The sequence below is a fragment of the Trematomus bernacchii genome, unplaced genomic scaffold (genome assembly GCF_902827165.1).
Source record: "Trematomus bernacchii unplaced genomic scaffold, fTreBer1.1, whole genome shotgun sequence".
NCBI classification, from domain to species: Eukaryota; Metazoa; Chordata; class Actinopteri; order Perciformes; family Nototheniidae; genus Trematomus; species Trematomus bernacchii.
Genome location: NW_022988097.1, coordinates 4,941,252 through 4,962,296, shown reverse-complemented (window position 1 = coordinate 4,962,296; position 21,045 = coordinate 4,941,252). Strand labels below are relative to the sequence as shown.

Below are 21,045 nucleotides of genomic sequence, written 5' to 3'. Positions count from 1 at the left end.
AGCGGATTTAAACTACTAGTTCTACCGATGTGGGGTAATCTCATCTTTAATAACAAATCTGAAAGTACTTCATGTGCTAAACATTTGATTTGGTTCTAAAATATGTATCTGCAAAATGAATAAAGCTCTCAAAGCGAAGTAAAAATAGAAATCCTTTAAAGTTGTACTTGAACTGTGTTTTTTTACTTCTAAAAAGCCTGAAGACTTAGTGCCTTTGTTTCTTTCTGTTTGTCTGTTTGATTGTGTGTTTCAGAATGACATGTTAGGAGGCATGTTTGTATGTTTACATGTTTTCCTGAACTCCCACGGCTTTGTCACCTGCTCCCTTCCAACGCATCCAGAGCGCCGAGTGGTTAAATGACTGTTGAAACATATCTAATCATGGCGAGCCTAAAAAAAAAAAAAAAGAAGCTGTCGTTGATTGTTAGTCTTAGTGGAAAGCTTCACAGCGTATCATTACAACTAAGAGGCCAGCAGCTAATTCTAGGGCTCCTTCATGAAGACGGGCTCCTCCTGATTACGCCTCCACTTCTCCCTGATCCCTCTCAAACACACACACGCTGATGAGGTCTCGCCACAGGCCTTTCATCTGTCTCAACACACAATACAGTATAGTTTCGAGAGAAATGTGGGAGCGCTTTAGCTTAAAGGCTGGCTGTCACTTCTGTGCAAATATCAGCACATTTGGCTGAACATACTGTAGTGTGAGACGCAGCAGGTCTACAGCACATAGCTATTACTGAGAATAACATCAAGTCTGTGTGTTTGCATTTCAGTATCCGTCGGCTACGAGTATGAGTCATGTCCGGGCGTCATCCAATGGGAGAGGAGGACTGCTCTGATGCAGGGATTTGAACTGGTCCCCTCAAACCTCGGGGGCTGGTCTCTGGACAAACACCATGCCCTCAACATACGCAGTGGTGAGGAACAATGCACCTAATATTCAAATCAAATTGAGCAACAGAAGAGTTCTGCCTCAGGCCAAAGTCACTGTGACATCACAACACTTGCTTTAAGACGTATCTCAATAATTATTATGCTAATTATGTTAAAGGTCCCCTATTATACTGTTTTTCATCAATATATTATAGGTCCCAGATATATACAAAACATGTCTCTGAAGGGTTTGGCTGAAATACCAAACAGATCGTGCATTGCAGCATCCCAGAAACCCCTCTGTGTCAGCCCTGTTTCAAAAGTGCAGATTCTCTGTCTGTACAGTAGCTTTAGATGAAAATAAGGAGCCCCTCCCCACGCCCCTCTGAGAGATATTTGGTTAAAAAGAACACAATGGTGCTCTAGGAGGAGATTCAGGTGATAAGTAGGGGGGGGGTACCTTGGTTGCAGTGGCGAGCCGTCAGGGCCCTCTAGGCCTAAAATATTCTAAAAATATATATTTGAAAACATAAAAAAAAAAAAAATTATTTTTAGTTATATTTTTCTTTAGTTTTACCAAAATAACTTGATTTAATTGTATTTAAAATAACATTTCCAAATAAATAAATCCTTCGAATCTGCCTGTTCAGTTTCTGTTGGAATGTGAAGGGTTACATGGAAGAAGCTCGTCTCTGCGAGTTATGTGAAGACAGGAGCTGATTGGTGGTCCAGCTATGAATTCACAGAGGGCCAGCTATAGTAACTCAACGAGAGAGTAATGTTAAGTGACAGTACAATTGACCAATCATATCTTCCCTCTAAATGGGTGGGCTTTATTTTCGCGGACTTTATGACAAGTTCCGCCCGCTGTGAGGTTTATACATGTGTATAGAGTGGTGCAGTGACGCGTCCTAAAACCCGGAAGTAAGCTGCGCTCGGGTTTCCTCGACAAAAAAGCAATGGGATTTCTCCATAGGATTTTGGAAAATAGCTCAAAATAAGGTCTGTGGAAAACGAACCTGTTAGATAAATGCACGTTTTGTTCAGCCGGATAATATCCACATGTCTACCCTACTTTTATTATTTTCTAATCATAAATCTAATCGATAGATTTATGATTAGCATAAATTCGTTCATGATGGCTCATGTCAGTGATAGTGATGACATCGTTGCGAAATTATTAACCGAGACATTTTCAAGATTGAGTTACAATGATAAACTGGAGTGGCAAAGGACCAGCTGCATGACCCGCCATCAAGTGCTTCATCCAAAAGGACAGGAGGATGGACTTTGTGTTTAAGTGATTTGATCATCAAAAGTAGGCCTAAGTAATTTTCAATGTGGGCCGCCATGCCGACTTAATTCATTTGTAATTGTTACTTGGCTGTGGGTGCCCTGTCATGATAGGTGTTTATATAAATGGTGTTGTTTTGTGTGGTAGAGGGTCGCTGTCATTGATGCGTTTTGCACCCCGGGCCATTGTTTTGATATTCCGCTGAAGTATACACTGTTTTTATATAAATGGATCAGGGCAAAAAGTGAGCAAATCTTTTTTCCTGAAACGTTCAGAATGTCTTTACACTGAGGGGACACATGTTTATGTATAAAAGACATGAAAAAGTGGATTTTCATAATAGGTGACCTTTAATATAAACTGCAAAATGTCTGATTGGCGGATACAACCGCAAGGCTTTAATTCTAGTGCCAAACTTCTTATGCCCACTTATAACCAATACAGAAAATCCGTCGTGTAAAATAGCTAAAAACCGTTCAAACTTTGGCAGAAATGTTGCAGGATCCCACCAGGAGCAGATTGAGAAAAATGTGTTTCCAGAGCCTTTTATGTATTTATCGCCTTCCTCACTCCCCAGGAATCCTCCACAAGGGAAACGGCGAGAATGTCTTCCTCTCGCAGCAGCCTCCTGTCATCGCCACGGTGATGGGGAACGGCTTTTACCGGAGCGTCCCGTGCAGCCCGAGCTGCAGCGGCTCCGCCCGGGACATGATGCTGTTCGCCCCCGTGGCCCTGGCCAGCGGCCCCGACGGCTCCCTCTACGTGGGGGACTTCAACTTCATCCGCAGGGTCCACCCCGACGGATACACCAGGACCATACTGGAACTCAAGTGAGAGAAATGATCTCGTTGCGTGTGATAAGAGTAGTGGTCCTGATAGGAATCTCTCACAGTGAGATTCTCAGCATTGGATTGAGTCGAGCACAATTAGAGCAGAATTAGCTCGGCTGATATGTGTTAGCATGGCATTAGCTCTGGCTGGCATCTGTGCCTGTAATCTGTTTGATCTCAACAGAATACATCCCGAAGTTTGTCTTCATGCAAAAGCAGAGTGTGTGAGGTTTAGACATCACACACACTAATCTACCTCTTAAGGATTTGAGAGAAGCTCTTTGCTGCGAAACAAAGATTTTTTTTTTCTTCTGTGGATTATGACGATGATATCTACTACATAGCTGCAGGCACTACATTCTTTATTTCTGTATTTTCTCAAGCGTAGAATCTCAATGGGATTGCACAGTCATTTGTCCTGTAAAGTATTCTCCTTATGTAACTTTACTCTCTCATTCTCTGTTATTATTGTATCTCCGACTAATATTTCTGGTTCAGACGGAGGTTTTCAGAGAGTCTGTATTTGATACTTCCCCATCCTCCGGGAGCAAATTCCAAAGAGCTTCCTGTTTATGTTAATATTTAATGTGAAACAATACAGACGTCTAAATCAATCCTAATCTCTCTTTATGGGGAGAAAATTGACTGATTGTAGCCTATGAAATTGTAAGTGACTCTCGTTAGCATCATAAATGAACGCTGTTCTTACCTTCTCTTCTCTCCTTTTTTTCAAACGCTCCTTTATGGCTTATTATCAGGAACCGGGACACCAGACACAGGTGAGAACTAGTGATTAACACCTCCTTTTATATCCCTGCACAACACACACACAGACTCACAAATGATGTGTGAAGAACAAGACATGTTGCAAAATGCCTCGCAGCACTTAACCTTGGTTTCTTTGTCGTACGTTTCAAATTGCGCTGACCTGACTTCCCCTCTTCCCACACACACACACACCATACCCAAAATCTGCATGTTGCAGGCAGATCTATCAAATCCCCATTTAAATTTCACCAGGCGATATTACATTTATAAATTGGAAATCGGCCAATATGTCAAGGATTTCATGTTCCAGAGGATTACTGATACTCAGTTTGGTGGATGCAGCATTCACCCGCTGCCTGAGCCGGAATAAAAGCCTGGGGCCTCGCACGGCCTCGACTTCTTCCCTGGCCCCGAGCCTTGATGGTGGTGTGAGCTCAATACACCATGTTCGACAGGAGATTAGACAGATGTTATAGGTTGTGTGTGTGTGTGTGGGGGTCTGCTCTGTGTGTGTGCCACTATCAGGGGTTATATCAAGCCGATCCTGTGTGTGTGTGTGTGTGTGTGTGTGTGTGTGTGTGTGTGTGTGTGTGTGTGTGTGTGTGTGTGTGTGTGTGTGTGTGTGTGTGTGTGTGTGGTGTGTGTGTGTGTGTGTGTGTGTGTGTGTGTGTGTGTGTGTGTGTGTGTGTGTGTGTGTGTGTGTGTGTGTGTGTGTGTGTGTGTGTGTGTGTGTGTGTGTGTGTGTGTGTGTGTGTGTGTGTGTGTGTGTGTGTGTGTGTGTGTGTGTGTGTGGTTTGTGAGAGAGAGACAGAGAGGATTTATCCAAGAGGATTTTTCAAGATGCCATATCTCTAGCGTGCCACAGTTTCCGACCATGCAAAAAGGATAACCTGGCTTTATGGGTGGGTGTGTACATATGTCTGCAAGTGTGAAAATGCAAATGTGCCTGAGATGCGCAAAGTGTGATACATTTCTTGTGTATAGCCTCAACCAGTGATTTCCAGCCAGTGTTACTTGTACCTCTGGGCGCACTTCAGCAGATGCCAGGGGGAGAAGATGTGCAGAGATTGTGGAGTAGCTCAACTAATTAGATGAAAAAGAAACCAAGCTACAGTTTGCTTAAAGTGTCGATACATTATTGAAATAGATATCTTTTACCTATGCTAGCATAGGTAAAAGTAGCCCTTATATGTGTAATATTTATCTTATGATGTATAATAATGTATGATTAATGTATAATGCATAATAATGCATGAATTATAGTTATTGTAAACATCTTAAGTTGTTTCCACAAGGTTGGGCGCAAAGCAGCCAAAACAGCCAGTTGTTTTGTTTCTATGGTTACCTTCTCTGGTTGCTTGCATCGCTACATACAGCTGTCATCTGATTGGTTGTGCATCAAAATGTCAGCAATAACTAGGTCAAAGTTTAAATAATTTGAATTTTGAGCACAGCACTCTGCAACAAAGTCGAGAAATCTCCATAGACCGGTCTATGGGTACGGGTTGGCACCGCTCACACATACAAACACAGCGCTTTACGTCATATCAGCTTAAAAGTAAAACTCTTGAATATACAGTAGTTAACTTAAAGGCACAGTAAGTAGATTTTTCCTACATACCTCCCCAACTTTACAAGGGTTGAGGTTCTGAGAGTGAATGAAAGCAACCTTAGATTCGCTCTTGTGTTACACCTTGTTATATTTGCAGTTTTCCAGACCCTAACCATAACCAAACATTTCATTATATATCATCCTATTGGATATTTTCTTAAGATCTGGCATCTAGTCTCTACGTTATCATATCAGAATCCAAAAGAATCCAAAAAAAAAGAGAGAATTCACCTCCACACACCGTTAGTGGTAGAGAGCCATTATTTTTGATTGAGTCTATACGTTTATTTTTCAATCCTACTCTCGCACGTTCAAGTAACACCTAAATGGCTGAGACTCCTACATCCTGCCACTCTGAGTAAAATCATCAATGAGTGTAACATCTACTATTATATCCCCTTTTGTATGAGGAGGATCACCTGGAACATGGCAGCTGGTGTCAGCGAAGGTACTGGGTGTAGCAGTGGGTGTTCGTCAGATAAGGTTAGGAAGCACAGATGTGAGGCGAGGAAGTAGCTTCTTCTGAAGGCACTTTAGATACCCTTTTCTCACCCTGGAGCTTTCTCCTTTAGTTCCTGCTTCCTCCTTTTTCTTTCCTCCGCACCAGCTTTTTACTCTTAGCAGCCTGTTAGTGTTCCTCTTTTTATTCTATACTATTGTTCTCTAAAGTCAAATGCATTAATTATTCATCCGGATTCAGCGTTCAAAGCTTTTCACTCCACATTCTTTTCCAGCAAAGTGCCTATCGGCCTACAGGGCTACAAAACAAGGTGTTCTCTGAGGGGAGACAATATGGGATGTACTCACCATAAAAAAGAACATTGTCTATTTTTCCTCTTTGAGAGTTTGAGCGAGGAGTAGAGCAAACATTGGGGGGAAGTCGTCTACACTATTATCTCAGAGCCCAGGCGGTCGATTTGCAGAGACAGTCAGAAACAAAATCAATTCTGATCATTGTTTTGTAATTTTAAGTGGGGGAACAAAATATTTTTTTCTTTCGTAGTTGTTATTGTTCATTTCCCTTCCGCTGGATGACTGTATTCGGATCTGTGAGCATCTAATTGAGAAAAAAAGAATTTGTTATCGGTTACACGCTCATGGCGGCTTAAAGAGGCCCAACAAATATTATATTCTGCGCGGAGCATTGGCACACTTTGAAACTCTGTGAACAAGTCTCTTAGGATCGAGTTTAAATTATGTATGTGCAGTTCAGTGCAGAGCTCTGTAAACAGTTATGCACTTAATGGACTAGATGACTGACAGCAACCTCGCCTATGTGGCAGTGTTTTCTTTTTTCCCAGCTAGGAGAAGGTTCCGAACAAAATGTGAAGTGAGTTTTCTCTTCGGGGAGTTAGGGTTGCGGGGGCAGAAGAGTCTTAGAGCATACCACTGCTGAGAATGAAATAATAATAAGGGATGTATTTATTTTTTTATTCATTTATTTGCATTTTAAGTACATTGTTTGGTTACAAGGGATACATAACAATACTAAGACTTGAATACAATAAACAACTTCATAACAATCCACAAATAAGAAAAAGAGAAGAAAGAAAATGGGGTAAGGAGATAAAAGAAACAAAAAACATATTAACCATAACTTATAAGATAAAGCTAACACATAATGATGAGGGATGTATAATGCGCAAAGAAATCCCAAATTGGGATCAATAAAGTACATCTTATCTTAAAACATCAGTATGTCATTGGTGGCGGTAGATAAAGATTTTAAAATAATAAAGTCTGCCAGAGAGTAACGTTACCCTAAATATGTTACATAAAAATAAACATGTAACGTTTAAGTAGTGTTCTTATTTTGCCCAGTACATTTTGAGATTTTGAAAAGCATGGTGTTTCAAGTGTGCATTTGCCAGTGGGCGAATGTTAATTTCCACTTCTGGAGAAACTTGATGCTCTCTGCAAGTAGGCGGGAAAAAATATGTGCCTACATCAGAATTGGCCATCGGCGAAATATGAGTCGGAAAAGAAAATCTGATATATGCAAAAACTCTGAAATCATACATACATTTTGACCAAACATTGAATTGCACACTGCTAAGTAATTTATTGGATCTTAGATACAAAGTGAAAAGTTCAAGCTCTCTTTTCTTATCACTTTGTTCAAGTTTCACTCATATATTTAAACAAAGGAGGCCATTGAGAGCAAGCTCTTTTTTTTCCAAGGACGCCCTTCTCTTAGTCTCAATCATACCACACAATAACCTCACAATATCAACGTGTTTATTCTGTGATAAATGAAGTGCAGTCAACACGTACAGAAGGAGTGGAGTGTTTACCGCACGGCTCCATGCCCATAGAGTTGCTGCTCCTCCTACACAGTTGCTGTATACAGCATATACAGCTCCAGGTCAATAGGAGGGTAAATGAAGTCAGTTGTTCATAGTGTGCTTTCTAAAGCCTCAGGCTTACACTCAGGACAAAAGAAGGTTTTATTAACACATTATGAAAAGAACTGTACTGCGACCTCCACCCATCATACGGTATTGTTGAGCCTCACACTGAAATCTTTTGTCCACACTTACCTCTCATAACCTAACAATAGCAGCTAGAACAATGGACAATTGTGTGTCCACGTGCCTCATTTGGCTCAGGACGACCTTAAATACAGGAACACTGCTGGGTTTCATTGTGCTTCTGGACCTTTTGTTGCATGGTATCCACTCTTCCTGTTATTGTCTCCCTGTTTCTTCAAGTTTAGTTTTCCTATTGCTTTTCTGGGCCGTGTTCCGTACGAAATAAAATACATTAGGGTCAACATTTTACAACTATCACATATACAGTGTTGGAAGAAGTAATCAGGTCCTTTACCTAGGTAAAAGAAGAAAATACAGCGTTTTAAAATACTCCACTTCCAGTAACAGTGCTGAATGCCAAATGTTACCTTGGTAAAAGTAAAAAAGTATTAGCATGGAATAGTACTTAAAGTTAAAAAATATAAAGTACTTAACAAAGACCCGATTCAGAAGTACATAAGTATTATCAGCTACATTTATTTCAAATATGAAGTACTCGTTATGCAGAATGGATCTTTTTGCAGTATATTATTATTATATTTTTTATCCTGTTTTATACATGTAAGACTATTTTAATATTGTAGTTAGACAATGTGAACCAAATTAAGATACTTGGAATATTGTTAGTAGTAAAGTACTGCATTATACCATATCAGCATATCATGTGTTTTTATATGTACAAGGTAACTATAACTGAGTGTTAAAATGAATATAGTGAAGTAAAAATACCTATATTTGCCTCTTAAAGGTCCCCTATTATACTGTTTTTCCTCAATATATTATATGTCTCAGATATATACAAAACATGTCTCTGAAGTGTTTGGCTCGAAATACCAAACAGATCATTGCAGCATCCCATAATCCCCTCTGTTTCAGCTCTGTTCCAAAAGTGCTGATTCTCTGTCTGTTACTTTAGATGAAAATAAGGAGCCACTCCCCACGCCCCTCTGAGAGATATTTGGTTAGAAAGAACACAGTGGTGCTCTAGGAGGAGATTCAGGTGATAAGGTGGGGGGGGGGTTACCTTGGTTGGTGATTGGCTAATGGTTACACAAGCCAAAACATCGTTATGACATCATAAAGTGGCCAGAATCTGATCAGCTCATTTTCAGACAGGTTTTTATATAAATACAAAAAGTGAGCAAATCTTTTTTCCTGAAACTTTCAGAATCTTTTTACACAGAGGGGACACATGGTTATGTATAAAAGACAGGAAAAAGTTGATTTTCCATAATAGGTGACCTTTAAATGTGGTGGAGTAGAAGTATAAAGTAGCTTTAAACAGAAAGTAAAGTACAACTATGTCCAAAAGTACTTAAGTAAAATACGTGACTCAATGTTCTTAGTTACTTTCCACCACTGTGCATATAATAAAACGTGAAAATCAAACGGAAACACGTCCAACTCATACACAGAACCCATTCTCAGTATGCATCTCTCGACTCTCTGCCTGACATGTGGACTCATTTGTGCTGACCAACATGTGACCAGCACTTGCCTCAAACGACAGCATTTTCCAGGCCTTTCTGTTAGCAAGTGTAGCTTACTGCCCGACAGCACTGCTGCTTTTGTACTGATACTAAAGAGGAGGGTTACACAGAGGCACACTCTACCCTGAACTTCTTCTGACATTAAGTTCTCTTTTATATCCTTATCAAATAAAATAAAATCATTATAAATTAGATTAAAGTTGTACTTCTTCGCTGAAGTTATGACATCACTATTCTCCAGCAAAGCACAGGAAGAGAGTCATCTAAGTATATAGTTAAACTGATTTCATTTTAAATAGAAAATATGAGGCTTTATGGCTGATTTAAAGAAATGCAACCTAATGTTATTAGTTAATGTTCACCTTGACTAGGGCTACGTATTAGTGCAGTATACATTCTGTTCTATGGGTATAAGAGGAATGAAGAAAAGGTCCAGAACAACATTAGGCTTTGAGATCGAGGGGCACTATTTATCTCTTTTATAAGGTTACTGCTGCTTCTGTAAAGGATGCTTTAGAGATGTTTGGGTAGAGATGCATGATTTATATTGGGTCATTAATGTTATTATGTGCTACAGCCGATAAATGAATGGCTGATAATTGGAAGCCAAATAGCTTTCATTGACTAAATAAGTGCAACAAATACTCCTGATAAAATAGGACGGTATGCACCTTGAGAGATCCGCCAAAAACACCCAGAAGACAGCACACTAAAAACCAGAAAGCCAAACATGCAGTCACTGTTGTGGACATTTTGTATGTGGTTTAAGAGCTGGAAAACAAGATTGCGTGTGTTTTTTTGATGTGCTTCACTTGAAAAAAAACATATCAGTCAGAACTGTTTTTATTTGATCGAACCAGGAAAAACAAATCTATTTTGCAAGACAGCCAGTAAGAAGCACTTTAAAACTGTACAGAGTTCCAAGCAAATGGAGCAGCGCAACTAAGGGCCAATACTAAACGCCCGAAGCCGATAGGTCCCCTTCTGACAGATGTAGATCTGCAAATAAGATGGAAGAGCACCAAGAATAGCCTTATGATAAGGATGTGCCAATGGTTTTGTAATGAGTGGTCAGAGCAGACACTCCAACCCGAGCATACAAGGCGCAATGATGCACAAGGGTTTAAGATTGGAAATGAACCTCAGTGCCTCGTGGTAGACACTATCCAAGTAAGATGGGCATGTAAAAGATGCATAACCATAGTCTGACACAGACATAAAGGTTGCAGCAGCTCTGTTGTCTCTCTTTGGCCTTTAAATAAAAGAAATTGTTCAACCAGTTGTTGAATATGGGGCTTAAAGGAGAGATAATTGTTTGTTTGTAGCAGTAGTGACATATGATTGTGGTTATACAACACAGGTTATGAACTTGATGAAGTGAGATGATCAATTGTGATCAAATGAAAACAATCCATATCATCTCTAGTTTTAGGAGGTATTTTGCTACTGAAACAAAATGTGACAAATAGCTGGATATCTTTGGTGTATTACTTTGAATGTGTGTTTAAAATTGGCTCAGGTTGGCTCTGCTGAATTGGATTATTAGTTAGCAGGGACATCCAAGGAACACATCAATCTTTGGCTGAATACTTCATAGCCCTATTACATTTTTTTTCTTAACAAACATCCTGATACAAAATGCTGAAAATGAGATTATCTCTGTGGGCATCTGTTGCAGGACATTAGTCTTCCTGCACAGGCACACATTTACTGCCAGAGTACGAATGCATTTCACTGGGACGCCCTGATTGCCTCTAAACATGTTTTAGTTCAATCGATGTTGTAGTCTAGTCATGATGAAGGATGGCTGTTATTATTTCCTAAACTGTGTCACTTTGGGTTATTCACTCGGAAAACAATATGTTTTTGTAAAAACTAAACTAAATGCTCTTTTGAATGCCACTAGAAAATGTACCTGCACTTTCAAAAATGTTCAATTAATCAGAGTCAGAATCAGGTTTATTGCAAAGTTGGTTAACACAACAAATAAATGTGCTTCTGTGTATAAATAAAATAGAGCAAATAGTACTACTCTAGTACTATTATAAAACAATTTAAAAAACAATTATAACATTTTGAAAAATTTGAAAAACTGTTTGAACATGTATAAATAAATAAAATAATGATATTAAAAAATCATGATTTATAAAATAATACATTCAAGGTGTGGGATATATAATCAATCTATGTGTAATGTAAGAGCTGTGTAGTTTTGAATATACAGCATAAACACAGCGTTCTGCAATATCTATCTCCATTAACTCCTACTCTTTCTCTAACTAGCACCAGCCCTGCTCATAAGTACTACCTGGCCATGGACCCGATGGGGGAGGTTCTCTACGTGTCGGACACGAGCAGCCGCAGAGTGTACCGGGTCAGGAACCTGGGGCAGCCCAAAGACCCCTCTCGTAACCTGGAGGTGGTGGCCGGCACCGGGGAGCAGTGTCTACCTTTTGATCAGAGCCACTGTGGAGAGGGCAGGAAGGCCGCTGACGCTGCACTCAATAACCCCAGAGGTAGGACACTATACATCTACTGTAAAAAAATACACTTTCTCTGACAGCTCACAGCTATTACACACTGTCGCTGTGAGCTTAAATTACATGAATCACCCCTCCAGCAGATCAGCATTTACTGATACTTGGTCTGTGACTATTTCTCTGAAAGCAGCGCAGACCACATACATTTTGAATGTATTGTTATCCTTATTTCATGAGAAAAAGGCAGGCAGTCTGCATGTATGTCATCACATCTCATCATTTCCTACTTGGCAGAGTGCAATATGTTCAGAATCAGTATTGTAATCATCATGGGACACACACAAGCTGCTGTCACATCTCATCAAAAGTCACTTTGATAATCCCAGATCTATCTTTCTCCTGGAAGTATTTGAAAAATGGAAATCCGCATGGGAGAGTGATTTATTTTTTGTGTCACACGGCAATATTGTGATATATTTAAATTGGTTTCATTAGCACATCCATCAGTCCTTGGTTTTCAGAATGCTTGGTTATAAAATATATATTGCTAGAAGACATATCTGCATCTGTAAAGGACCAGTGTAAGCATAAAACTCCACAGAACTAGTATTAAGCCAAAGAATACATTTAGGATAACTTAGTCCAAGAAACACAGTGTATTCTTCTCTGGCAAAGATACACTGCCTCCATTAGTTAGTGAGCAGCTCTGTAGTATTTATGTTGCTCTCTTTATGCATATTAAGGTAACATTCCTTTTATTAGCCTTTTTGTCATTGTTTTTTTCCAAATACCACATGTACCCCTTGTTTATTTTCTTGTGTTGTCGTGGTTATGCTTTGTTTCTATCCTTATATAATTTGATGTTCAGCTTTTCAAGGGGCCCACTCTAATGGTTTAGAGCAAGGGTACTCAAACTTTTTTATTAAAGGTCCACTTGTGAACTTTATTCAAGGTCACTGGTCCGGATCAATGCCAGGAAAGTGGCACTGTTTGTCTGTAGCCAATGCCTTGAACCTCGGCAAAAAAGGCATTAGAAGCATTAGAAAGTCAAGGTAAACTTGCAGTCTGCAATGCGTGTCACGCTCGCGCACACAAGTAAATATATATGCACGTTCATTCTCACAATGCGTCAGACACAAGACGCGCGTACACAATGATGTACATTAATTTATCAGAATCAGAATTCTTTAATTTTTTTTTATAATGGGACACAGGGTTCGGTCCGGATTGATTTGCAGTTTGGTCCGGATCCGGACCTTGGTCCGGAGTTTGAGAAGCCCTGGTTTAGAGGTAGCAATGGACCGAGGCCTTGGTGAATCCTAGGCTAAATCTTTATTTTAAAAGGGCCCTGTTGTGCTTTTTGGGTCCTGTAGTGTAGTATATAGGTTTTTGTGTATGTAAATGGTCTGCAAAGGCTGAAATCCCAAAGTCCCCTCCAAAGGGAGTTTCTTACACACTCCCCCCCCTGCCTGAATACGTCTTGATTGGACTCCTTTGTTTACTTCCCTAACATAGTGACATCACTATGTAACACGCGGCTTCTATTGGCTAGAGCTCTGACACATTGTATGTGATATGTTAAAGGTCAGGACATCTATAATCCATTAACAAATACCTTTTTGAAAATTAAAGCATGTAAGCATTTCGAAATGCAAATGTGAAACCTGAAGTAGACCCTAATATGTCTTAATTATTTGCCATTAATGATATAAATACACCAAAAATCTGAGTAAGAAAAAAACAATACTGAATGCACTATTAATAGAACTGAAACAAGCCCACAGAACTGGCAAAGACTAATAGCAAAGTGTGTACATGTGCCTTTATCTCCTTACTGCAGGATTATAAATGCTACACTGGCCAGTGGATAGTAAATTGCAGGGGAGAGAAGACATTGTTCTTCTTAAAAAGGTGTGGCGCTTCAGCAGAATGGTGCAGTCCAATTATCCCGGCCCCTCTTCTGCAGCTGCTCAGTCTTTAGCTAGAAGAAGATCGGATACAGGACACTGACAGGAAGTTGTGAGCTCTTTACATCAACACCTCAACTGAATTTACCTAATGCATGCACTCAATCTAGGAAAAAAAAAAGTGGGCCTAAACAAGTGCCTGTGTATCAGGATGTTAACAAAAGAGCTGAAACAATTCAACTTTAACATGCCCGGGGGCGGCCGCCACAGGCTGGTTGCTGTTTTATTATACATTAGAAAACCTGTAGATGCCCTTGTTCAGAAAAATTATTAAATTCTGAACTGACTCCCCACATTTTAATTGTGTGTACATTATTAATTTTCGGATAACAGGCAGAGTGAACTATTGTTTTATTTTCTCAGACAAAAGATAATTGCAGTACCACTCCATTGTGATTAGATTTATTCACAAAATTATAATGCTGACTTTTCTTTCCCTTTTAAAATGCAAATATGTTTATATAGGACATCAGTTTTCTGAAGCGTAATCCCTGCACACATTTTTATGTTATGAATGATTCCTGTGTTATGTTTTGGCTAAAGAGACAATCATTAAAATCGTCAGTTCTCATAAAACGTGTGAAATGGCACTTTCACTGTAAGCCCTCATATATTCAAATATGCTCGGGCATTAAAAATGATGCTTAATTAGTTTAAAGGACCTACTGCGCTGTTACACAAAAACAACCCCCCACATCCCCACCAGCAGTGTCGACATCAGCGAGCACAGATTGATGGATTCACGCTGGTTGTGCCCTGCCACCAGCATTATTTAAAATATGAATTGATTAAACCATCCAACGCTAATGTTCCCACTCTTTAGTCATCCAATTGAAGTGATTATCATCATTGGTTGAAGGCAATTACTTTGTTTATGTGATTTACCTTAATAATAATAATAATAATTGTTCCAAAATGGCTGTTTACAAAAGGAAACAGTCTGCGTTACGTGCCAAAACACTGCGAAAGCTTTCCAACAGTAGACATTTTGCCAAGACACAGCAGGAAAAACACAGGTGTAAACTTGTAAATGTGGCAGCAGTCCAATCAGGTGTTCCAGTTTCAGGACGCTGGCTCACTCGCATTATTTACTGGGACGCTGTTATGGAATGAAGCCATCATTAGTTTGATTAGTTGCACCTGTGCTATTCTTACAATTACCAAAAAGACTCAATAGTCTGACTCCAGTCCACATCCAGACAGAAATAGATTTGATTCCAGGCCATTTCTGAACAAACTCAAGGAACACTGTCAAGAATCTTGACTTATCTTTTTTCATGGTATTTCCCATCTAAAACAGATTTTGATTGAATGCATCATTTCATTTACATAACATCCCAGAAATCAGGCAAATCCTGCCTTCAAATGTTCCAGAAAAACTAGCCTATTCATTTGTTAGTTCAAGGCTGGATTACTGCAATTTCCCATAGTCATGATGTCCCAAAGCATCCCGTGTTTTGACCCGTGTTTTGACAAGAACTGGAGAAAAAATATCAAATAACCCCCTTGTATTAGCTGCAGTGCGCTTGATTTCACATGAATTGGAATCTGATCCCTACAGCTTCTGAGTGACGCTCACATCACATCAGCTCACCTGTCATCATTCATCCGTTTGCTAGTCGCCACGGTGAGCAGGATTGTTGTCAGATCACATGTAAGAAGCTCCGGTTGAAAAGGTAGAATGGCATGTTCAATCTAGCCAATACAGGAGAAAAGAAAGGTTGACAGCAAAAATGTGTCCGTTTAAGGATGAGAAGACAGAGGAAAATACTTTTTTGTTCCCCTCGAGGGACGCACGTGGCCAGTATGCTTTCTTTAGAATCAAGCAGTAGCAACAATGAAGTGCAGTTACACGCACATCTTGAACAACTCAATCTTCCAAAACGGAGGTAAGCTGAAACCAGTTGACGTCGCCATATCATTCCCATAGCAGAATAAGTGTAAAAAAAAATGATAAAGCAAGAGCAATGGAGGCTTAACTGAGAGAAGCCTGAGTCCTGGGCAAACACAATGAGCCCTTTTTGGACACTGAACTAATAAAATAGTACGTGACTGACGTGATGCCAGAAGGGAAAGCAAAATAGATGAAATGCAAGAGAAAATAAATCAGATACCTCTCTCAGGTTTCTCTGCTTCAAGACGCACAAGAGATCCTTGCTAAAGATTTGCTTCAGCAACTTTGTGATGGCATAAAAAAGGAACAATTCATCTCACTTGTCACGGATGAATCAGCATGTACGGAGCACCTTTATGACAGAGAGAGAGAGTGGTGCAACGCTTATAAAACTCACTACCACGGTTTGATATATCACTGCATCATGTTTCTGTGTGCGCCTCTGGGGGAAATATACTCAGAAGTCATGAAAACTCTGTGATGAGACACATTTCTGACAAAGGTCGGCGCAACTTTTGATGATTTCTCTACCCCACAACAATGTCAGGAGGCTCAGCAGAGACAGGGAGCTTTTTTTGGCCCACTCTCACAGAGCTTCAAAAATGCAGAGTCAAAATGTGTTCCCTGTAAAATGAAAAGAAAAGGGTTGTTGCTGCATTTCTGACGGATATGACACCTCAACTCGAGGACTTTAAGGTCAAGCTTCAGGGAAGAACGTGACTGTGACCTCGTGTCTGTGGCACATGATTTTCAGAGGAAGCTGGAGGTGTTTAAACCTGACATACAGGCGAAGAGGGCCTGCTGCACTCCAAAGATTTTGGAACAAGCAAAGAAACCATGCTGAGTTCCTGGAGTGGCTGATCTAAAATGTTCAAAGCCCCTTTGAGGAGTTCTGCTTGGGAAAACAAAGTTCCGCTGTGCACCGGAAACCCATTTTATGTGAGAAATGTCCCAGAATTCTTGAGGTAAAGACAGAGTTTCTGACCAGCTGCTCTGCAATCTTGATTTGACTCCAAAATGAACTGTTGCTGCTGAAGGCTCACTGTGGCCCTGTCACTTTCTGGACAATATAATCCCATAAGATGCTTTCTGTATTGAAATGATGGCGCATCCTCCCTACGTTTGCTTCAACATACTGCTGTGACTCAACATTTTTCAACATGAAGAAATCATTCTAAAATCCACTCACAAATGAATATTTTTCCAACTATCACACCTTTTTTCTTCGTAGTTACAGAAACTTTTTTCTAAAAGCTACGCTACAGTATATCTGACTTGGCACTTCATCTTTTTATGGTAGTGCCTAAAAAAACAAACAAATTTGACATATCGTGCCTGTATTAAAATGTAAATAGTAAAACGCTATGTTGTCAGTTCACACAGCGAAGTATACTTGAGGTCACAAATCTGCATATACCGTTAGGATATCATTTGACCCATTACAGTTGATGCTAAAAAGGTAACATGACAGTCAGGGATAGGGATGGGTACCGAGCCCCGGTATTAAAGGGGCCCTGGGGCTGAATTATTAAAGACCATGGTACCGTTAAGCTCCGACGTTATCGGTCTTTTTATCGTTACTGAAGACATCTAAAACATGTCATATGTATTATGCTACACAAACATTATATTGCAGTTTTAGTGTCGCCAACTCCGTTTCTAATACGCAAAAAGACTGCAAAATGCGTTTATGATTTTTTTGGGGATTTTCGATCTTTTCCAACACACACACGCCGGAGATGGCAGAGAGAACGCGCTCCAAGGTGTGGTTAAACTTTACCCGTCTCGATGTGGACAATGCTCGTTGCCAAAAGTCCAATAAGAGTTTAGCATGTAAGGGCAGTAACACGAGCAATTTGTCTAAACATTTAGCAAAAGTGCACCACATTCAGACGGAGAAATGCACCGGGTTCGACGGTCTTTCTGGTAGCTCTGTAGCCCCATCCACGAGTAGCGTTTCCACGTCAGGTATTATGTATGCTAGCAGCAACACACGGAGTTAACTCAATTATACAAACATGGGTTAATGATTAGAGGTAACTGAGTTATTCATTTTGTTAAAGTGTCAGCTATTCTGTTTACAGTTCTGTCATCACATTATTTAATACGATTTGTTAAAACACTGTTGTTTCTTTTGATGTGAAATATTATTTATTTAATTTAAATAAAAAGCAATGTTAATTTTGTTCACAATTTGTTTAGTTAGTTTACCTTGTTTTTTTCTTCCAAAAGAACCGTTAAGAGTACCGTTAAAAGACCGGATTGATAAGCGGTATCCATAAAAGTAGTAGTACCGTTAAAACCTTAACGATACCAATCCCTAGTCAGGGAGATGTCAGTCAAGCAGTGTCTACACACCCACACAGTTCTGCCAACTTCCCCCCACTTTAACAAGCATAACTTCCCGCAGCAGCGCAATACACTCTTCCTCATACAAAATGACCAAGACTTGCACCATTGCAATCTAGAAGGATGATGTTTGTTGATGTAATTTGAGGAAACTGTGTTAACAAATGGGTAATAGCTGGCCATAAAATAGAAATGCAGGACTAATTTCACTTGACCTTTTTTATTAAAATAACATTAACAGCCTGACTAACAGGGTAAGAATGGCTTACTTTGACTTACAGAAGAATATGGCACTTGTAGGCGCTAAACTACAACCAAAATCTGCCTGTCGTATTAAGCTTCTCTAAAAGAGAGAAATCTGCAGATTCAGCTTTGATTCCCTTCCAGCTTAAGCCCAGTTCAAGCTATTTGAATCATTGCACATATATTTGAGACATTAAGCCCAGAGTGTCGATTTAAAGCGGTTCATCACTGTACCCTTAGTTATTAGCTGACAGAAGTGGATTCCAGCAATGTGTCTTTGCCGCAGTACTACATTTTAATTTCCCTTCTACACCCCTGCCTTTTAGCCAGAACAAGTCTCACTGGATCTTTGTGACTTCCTTCATCAATAAAGCACTGTCACCCACAGAGAATATAGAATATGGGGCTAGGGAGGCTTTTGTTTTCCTTCTTTGCACTCGTCTGAACTAGCAAAATGTAGATAGGCAGTATGTCTACACATAGTGCAACAGTTTGGAAACTGACACCAACATGGCTAAACTGTCAAGACATGAATACTATTTCATTCAGCTGTACTTCATTATTTAGATATTTTTTTAACATACAGTGCATTAAATCATTTTGTACGGATTTGTAATGGTTTAAATTACAAACGAACGTGACTCTTTACCTGACGACACTAATACTGCAACTTCAAATATATATGAATTCATTGGGGATAATAATATAAAACACTTTGATGCAACTTACACATTGTAATGTTTATGTTTATATTATTTATCGCCTTAATCAATGTTTGTAATATGGCCAATTGGTACCATACATGTTCATATTTAGCAAATTACCGGTAGGATTACATTTAATAAAGTTTTTGATTTTTTAAAGAACATTCTGTTATGTCTCTCTGTTTCCATGGTCTCCTTTATCCCAGTTACAGTAGAAGAACAATCCGTGTATCTACCGTCCATTTGTCTTTCTTTATTAAACAAGTAAACGGAAGAGCGTCTGAGAGGCCTTTCTCCTTTTTGCTTTTTACCTTACTAAATGGTCTAATGGTCATTGGGGCGGGGGGCGGGGCGAAAGTCACGGAAGTGATTTCAAAACAAAAGCACTCGTGTGCTTGGAACGGTGATAATATTATAAACAAGGGGAAACAAGGGGAATTTAGCGATCACAACGAAAACGGCCAAGACACATTTTGAGCCCAGAAAACGAATGTTATTAAGGGCTGTAAATATAATAAGCCTATGTCTAAAATGGACAACATTGTAAGGAGATTTAAACTACAGCGATTCTGCGGTCAACTCAGCCGTCTCTCGCGTTTGTTTTTTCAAATCAGCAGCTCTTCATTTTTTTCCCTGCTATATTCAATGAGTGATACAAATATTCTTTACCACAAGTTCTTAATAAAACTGACACTCTTGGACTCGGTACTAGTTTTATCATTAGTTCTTAATGAAATTGTTACTGTTTGACTTTGTATTAGTTAGCCTACTACTATACATTGAAGTACTTTTACTGTGTATTCTTTGAGAAATACTCTGTCAAAGTCCCCTGCTGAGAACAAAATCAAGCCACTTCTGCTAAGTTTGATGAGGGAATTATTTTTTGTTGCCATTAGTTCTTCGTGAGATTGATCCTGTTGGACTCAGTACTAGTGAAACTACCCCCACAAGTATATGAAGTACTTACTGTGTACTTTTCCAGTAATCCTCTGGCAATGTCCCCTCCTGAGTACAAGAATGCAAGGCAAGGCAAGGCAAGTTTATTTATATAGCACCTTTCAACACAAGGCAATTCAAATGCATGTTTTTCTTTTAATAAGCATTAAAAAACATTTCTTCCTGAGACTGATATTGTTGGACAGAGTATTTTAAGAGGATGGAAGACATGATATGAGCAGAGAAATAATCATATTTAAAAGACAGCATTGTCATAAGAGGCCAACAAGAGTCACAAGGGTTTGTCACTTTGCTGAAGGATAGTTGTGACCAGCTATCCAGGCCAGACTCTGAAGACTTTCCAAGGGGTAAAAATGCTGCTGCTGGAGTACTGACTGGAAGTAGTGCTGATATCATGTCATATCCTCTTAAAATACTCTGTCCAACAATATCAGTCTCATGAAGAAAGGTGTTTTAACGCTTATTCAAAATAGCAAAGGAACATGCATTCTTGTACTCAGGAGGGGACATTGACAGAGGATTACTCAAAAAGTACACAGTAAAAGTACTTCATAGTACTTGTGGGAGTTGTTTCACTAGTACTGAGTCCAACAGTGTCAATCTCAAGAAGAACTAAGGACAGAAAAAAGAATAACAAACTCTAGAGACGGCTGAGTTGACCGCAGTGCAGAATTGCTGCATAGTTTAAATCCCCTAACAATGTTGTCCATTTCAGACATAAGCTTATTATATTTACAGCCCGTAATAACATTCATTTTCTGGGCTCAATATGTGTCTTGGCTGTTTTCGTTGTGATCGCTAAATTCACCTTGTTTATACAGTATATGTTTATAATATTATCACCGTTCCAAGCACACGAGTGCTTTTGTTTTGAAATCACTTCCGTGAGTTTCGCCCCGCCCCTCGCTCCAATGACCATTAGACCATTTAGTAAGGTAAAAAGCAAAAAGCAAAAACGCCTCTCAGACGCTCTTCCGTTTACTTGTTTAATAAAGAAAAACAAATGGACCGTAGATACACGGATTAAGAACACTATCTTGTTCCTGTATA

General features: G+C 39.5%; 1 protein-coding gene across 1 annotated transcript in view; it reads left to right on the top strand.

The window, feature by feature from the left end:
* The window catches only part of tenm1 (teneurin transmembrane protein 1), a 207,729-nt gene that overhangs the window by 137,394 nt on the left and 49,290 nt on the right, over nt 1-21,045 (top strand). Inside the window, exons 19-22 of the mRNA XM_034121218.1 lie at nt 777-920; nt 2,748-3,000; nt 3,759-3,779; nt 11,685-11,917. Of these exons, the coding sequence (XP_033977109.1) occupies nt 777-920; nt 2,748-3,000; nt 3,759-3,779; nt 11,685-11,917 (651 nt within the window). The remainder of the gene's footprint in view (nt 1-776; nt 921-2,747; nt 3,001-3,758; nt 3,780-11,684; nt 11,918-21,045) is intronic.